Source organism: Triticum aestivum, chromosome 6B, assembly GCF_018294505.1.
Source record: "Triticum aestivum cultivar Chinese Spring chromosome 6B, IWGSC CS RefSeq v2.1, whole genome shotgun sequence".
Classification (NCBI taxonomy): Eukaryota; Viridiplantae; Streptophyta; class Magnoliopsida; order Poales; family Poaceae; genus Triticum; species Triticum aestivum.
The window spans coordinates 245,796,778-245,802,364 of NC_057810.1; the positions used below are offsets into that span (position 1 = coordinate 245,796,778).

The window sequence follows — 5,587 nt, forward strand, 5'->3', positions numbered from 1 at the left end:
AACGCATACTCCTACAAAACAACAGTAAAGACATCACTAGATCCAACCTTAAAAATGACAATTAACGTGCGTAAGTTCATCGTTTACATCTCCCAGCTATGCCGCGCATAGTACAATGACGAGCACTGTGATGTCAAAGCGGCTTAATTGCTATTTATGTCGATTCTCACACGTTAATTATTTTCCTCTCGGTTTAGTTCATACCAATCCAAGAGTTGAAGCGGAGTATACTGCGTACTAGGCGCGCATGTCCGTCCAGGGGAGGCGCGTCTCCTGCTACGACTGGTGCAGCGACTTCACGTGCGCGCACGCCATCTTCGCCAGCGGGTTCGTCACCGCGCCGGTCGCCATCGTGCACTTCGTCAACCGGCCCTACTCCGGCGCCACCATCTTGTTCGCAGCGTTCGCCGCGTTCTGCACCACCGTCAGCCTCATCCTCTGCTGCAAGTTCTACGCCGAGCTCAGGCGGCCGCCCTGGCCCCGGTGGCTGTCGTCGGCGTCCGCCGAAGCGCGCCATCTTGAACAGCAGGACGGCCAAGAGACGGAGGTGTCGTCGCACGAGCAGCTTCGCCACCCTGAGCAGGCCGTGATGGGGCGCGAGCGCGACCACCTGCGAGCCGCTCTCGTCCCGAGCTACGAGCACCCGGGGGGCGACGCCGAGTGCGCGGTGTGCCTCGGCGACGTGGAGAAGGGGGAGCCAGTGCGGCGGATGCCGGTGTGCCTGCACGTGTTCCACACCGAGTGCATCGACCGGTGGCTGCGCTCGCACGCGACGTGCCCGATTTGCCGGTGCAGCGTGTTCACCCCGCCGGAACGCCCACCGGAAGTAGTGTTGAACGTGGAGTTGTGATGCGAATTGGCGCTCGTCTAGCTACAGCTAGCTTCAAAGGGAATTCCCCTTGCCAAACATGAACACTGTTTGTGATATAACCAAGGATTTGGTTACCGGGATTACCGCCCAGTAACCACATTTCTCGTTACTTCACGTGAAACCCACGTACCACACACACACACAAACAGATTTTTCGAAACTTTTGAATTTAATAAATGGCCAATGTTTAGTCAAATACAGTGGCAACTTTCACAGAACATATAATCAGAGATGGTAAATACATGCTTTCAATATCAACATGTCTTGGACAGGGCCGGGCCGGCAAAATCCGGGGCCCTGTGCAAAATTAAAAAAATGAGGCCCTATCTCACAGAAAAATAAAGTAACGAGCAATTATAGTATATATATATCTCGTAGAAAAAAATTATAATGCATATAATATAATGTCTTACAGTAGCATATATCAATTGGAGTTGGAGATCATGCATCAATGTTTACCAATTAGACGAACTGTCTAACTCACTTAATTTTTGGTCATGTGATCTTTAAGCAAGGAGGTAAAAAGTAAGAACCAAATCTCTAACGAAGTAGCGGCTGCCAATTGTTAATTACAAAATTAGGAGTTAGGAGTAGGAACCGAAGTTAATCAAAAAGGACTCCCAAGCAGTAAACACCTGGCAGTAGGCTAGAGTCAATCACCGATCAATCCAAATTTGAGAGAGGACAGAGGAGGCGAGGATGACAACGACGGCAGCGGCTGGTCGCCCTGAGATGTTCCTTTCCTTCTTGTAGCCACGAGCCCACGGCCGTCGGCCCACGATCGAGAGCAGTTCTAACGATACCGAATTCCCGATCCCTTTCGGCTGTAGCGATCGAGACATCGAGTACAGGCCTGATCGAGTAAAGCAGTCGAGGACGAAGATGAGATCAGGAGAAGTTTCAACTCGTCGCTGCCGCCGTTTCAGCGCTGGAGACCTGGAGTCGAGGAGATCACAGATCAGGTAGATCCCGTTTCAGCGCTTTTTTTTTGAGGAATCCGTTTCAGCGTTGGTGGCTGTTCCTTGATGGATCCCCTCGTGGCTTCGTGTGGCTCCGACAGTTCGACTCTAGCCAGCCGAGAGCGGTAGAGCCCAGCGCCCAACAGCCCAGTAGTGCATATTCTTTTTTTTAATTCTATAAGCCTATGTAAAAAAATTGGGGCCCCCCAGAATTTTGGGCCCTGTGCGGGCCGTACTTTCTGCACCACTGTGGGCCCGGCCCTGGTCTTGGATCGTCGCGGGTTTGAGTATTATCGAACTCGTGACTTTAGGGCATCTCCAGCCGTCCGGCCCTCAAGGATTTGAAATAGCGCCGCTGGGGAGGGGAGGGGGCATATAATGGAGCACCTGCACCAGGCCCGCTCTATCTAGCCATTCATTTCCCGCATCACGATTTATGCAAGTACATTTCTCTTTTTTGTTTCTCTCACATAGAACATGTCTTGAAGTTGAAACCTATGCAGTGTGACAAAGATTTCTAACTAGAATCTAGGATAAATCTTTCAGATTTTTTTTGTCAAACATAAATATATAAAATAAGTTTTGTTTGACTAAAAAAAATCATATTTTTTGTATTTACGTCGGACAAAAATTTATCCTAGGTTCTAGTTTGAAAGTTTTGCCACACTGCAAAGCTTTGAACTTCAAAGCATGTTCTATATGAGAGAAACAAAAAAGAGAAAATTTCATATAAAAAGTTAGTTATGTCGCACGGATCTTAAAGGGACATTGAAGCCGATTTCGTCCCAAATTCGGCGCAAATTAGGCCTAAATTTGGCGCAAATTAGGCCTAAATTCGGCACATTTTTGAACAAATTCAACAACAACTAATTTTTATCACATAGTTCATCACAGAAATCAATACAAATTAAGTAGTTCAATGAAGCAAACTCATAATTCAAACACATATTAAAACACAACAAAATAGGCGTTGCCCCTGAGCCTTCATAGGTGCTCCATCAGATCGTGCTGCAGTTCTTGATACACCTGTGGGTCTTGGATCTCCCGACGCATATTGAGGAAGGCAGCCCCTGATGTCGGTACTTGGTGATCAATAGTTGCAAGAGGACCCTGCCTGTAATATGGTTCAGTGTCAAATACTGGCTCTTTCTGCTCGCTCCCAATGATTATGTTGTGCAAGATGACACAACAAGTCATCACCTCCCACATTTGAGATTTCGACCAGGTCAGAGCGGGGTACCGGACAACAGCAAATTAAGATTGGAGCACACCAAATGCCCGCTCGACATCCTTCCTGCAAGCCTCCTGACACTTGACAAAGTAGGAGTTCTTCCTCCTGGCACATGCTTTGAGATAGTCTTCACAAATGTGGACCATCTCGGATAGATGTCATCTGCTAGATAGTATCCCTTGTTGTAGTGGCGTCCATTGACCTTGAAGTTGACCGGAGGAGCATGACCTTCAACAAGCCTGGCAAAGACATTTGAGCAATGCAGTACGTTGATGTCATTGTGAGTTCCTGGCATACCAAAGAAAGAGTGCCAAATCCAGAGGTCCTATGTGGCCACTGCCTCAAGTACCACACTACAAACTCCTTTGGCGCCTTTGTACATCCCCTGCCAAGCAAATGGATAGTTTTTCCATGCCCAATGCATGCAGTCTATGCTTCCAAGCATCCCAGGAAATCCTGTTGTCGCATTCTGTGCTAGGATCCAAATAGTGCCTTCAGCATTGCATGATCACAATGGTCCAAAAACTGCCACCACTGCCCTGCAGAACTTGTACAAACAGTCGATGGTGGTGTACTCGGCCATGCGTTCATAGTCTTCCAGTATATCACCGGGAGCTCCGTATGCAAGCACCCTCATAGATGTCGTGCACTTCTAGAGTGGGGAGAACCCAACTGTGCCGGTGCAATCCTTATTGCAAATAAAATAGCTGTCGAACTCCCGGATGACACTCACAATCCTAAGGAAGAGCTTTTGGCTCGTCTGATAACGGCGCCGAAATACTTTCTCGCCGTGCAGAGGAGCATCGATGAAGTAGTCGGTGTAGAGCAAGCAATAGCCCTGCATTCGATGTCTCTGCTTGCTCTTACGGTGGCCTGGTGTCGAGCCACCTCGTCGCGGCTTTGCATTGTTCGTGAACAGGCCGGCCACATCGGCGAGGATCAAGAGGTGCTCTTTGTCTTGGGTGTCGGCCTCGGTTTCCTCCTTCGTCAGAGCCGTGAACGCCTCCTCCTCGTCGGAGTCCATTGCCGAATAGGCAAAATGCCGAACACCTGGCGGGTGTGGTGGCTGGGCAGTCGCCGGTATCCCCGCCTGCGTGGTCGAAGCCCTAGAAAGCTAGCCCAGAAATGGGATGAAGGCTATCGCGGAGAAACCCTCTCTTTCCGGCGGGGAAATGGCCTTTTTAGCAGCGGAGCAACGGCTATGGGCGGGTGGGCGGCGCCGGGATCAACATGGAGGTGAAAGGGAAAATGGCATCCTGCAACGCGTGGGTCGAATCTAGGCAGGAAAAAGTCGTTTCTCGCTTGACAGTGGTGGCCCACGCATCACTTTTCGTTCCGCCTGAGCCCCCAAGTGCCCCCCAGTGTGCTGGATTCGACTTGGGATAGTCGGGCCAAAAAATGGGCCGAACCGGCAAAATTCGACGTCTGGGGGGCGACTTGTTTTTTTTCGACGCCGGTGAAAAAAAATGATGTCTTGAGGGGCCTGTTGGCGGGCGAGTGGAGATGCTCTAAAGGACAAAGAATGGGTACATAGGATCTAAGAGCAACATCAACGCGCTGACCCAAATGGACAACGATTTTGTTCGCTTTTTGTCTGTTTGGGTCGGCCGCCCGCTCGGCGTCCGCCCTGTTTATGATTTGGATCGGCAGCGTGCCCAACGCGCTGACCCATATTTGCCAGCGTGGCCGGCTGGCCGCTGTTTTTACACAAATATGCACACATTTTGCATAGTCTCACAAGCAATTAAAATTAGCATAGTTTCACAAACAAATAAATTTAGCATAGTTTTACAAGCAAACAAAAATAGCATAGTTTCACAACCAAATACATTTAGCATAGTTTTACAAGTTGAATAAAAATTACTGGTTGCCAACATGATCCCATATATGCTAAATCAAATCATTTTGCAGCTGCATGTGAGTTTCCCGATCACGCATTTCATGATAAAATTGGATGAACTGTGCAATCGTTGCCACTCCTCCTCCATGCTCAGGCACAACATTCTCACCCTGAAGCTGAAACCCTTGATCATAGATACGTTTCGGGCGCTCATCCTCTATGATCATATTGTACATGATTACACAAGTAGTCATCACCTCTCACAACTTCTTGGTGCTCCAAGTTCTAGCAGGCTACCAAACGATGCCCCATCGAGATTGTAGAACACCAAAGGCACGTTCTGTTGGGTAACGTAGTAATTTCAAAATTTTCCTACGCACACGCAAGATCATGGTGATGATATAGCAACGAGGGGAGAGTGTTGTCTACGTACCCTCGTAGACCGAAGCGAAAGCGTTGACGCATCGTAGAGGAAGTAGTCGTACGCCCTCCCGGTTCAACCGATCCAAGCACCGTTACTCCGGCACCTCCGAGTTCTTGACACGCGTACAGCTCGATGACGCACCCTCGATCTCCGATCCAGCAGAGGCGCCGAGGGGGAGTTCCGTCAGCACGACGGCGTGGTGACGATCTTGATGTTCTCCTGTCGCAGGGCTTCGCCTAAGCACCGCTACAATATGACCGAG

General features: G+C 49.3%; 1 protein-coding gene across 1 annotated transcript; it reads left to right on the forward strand.

Annotated features, from left to right (window-relative positions):
• Window positions 1-247: 247 nt before the first annotated feature.
• On the forward strand, window positions 248-850 carry LOC123135969 (E3 ubiquitin-protein ligase EL5-like). Its single transcript, XM_044555242.1, has one exon. It carries the CDS (start codon window positions 248-250, stop codon window positions 848-850), a length of 603 nt encoding a protein of 200 aa, XP_044411177.1.
• Window positions 851-5,587: the final 4,737 nt, after the last annotated feature.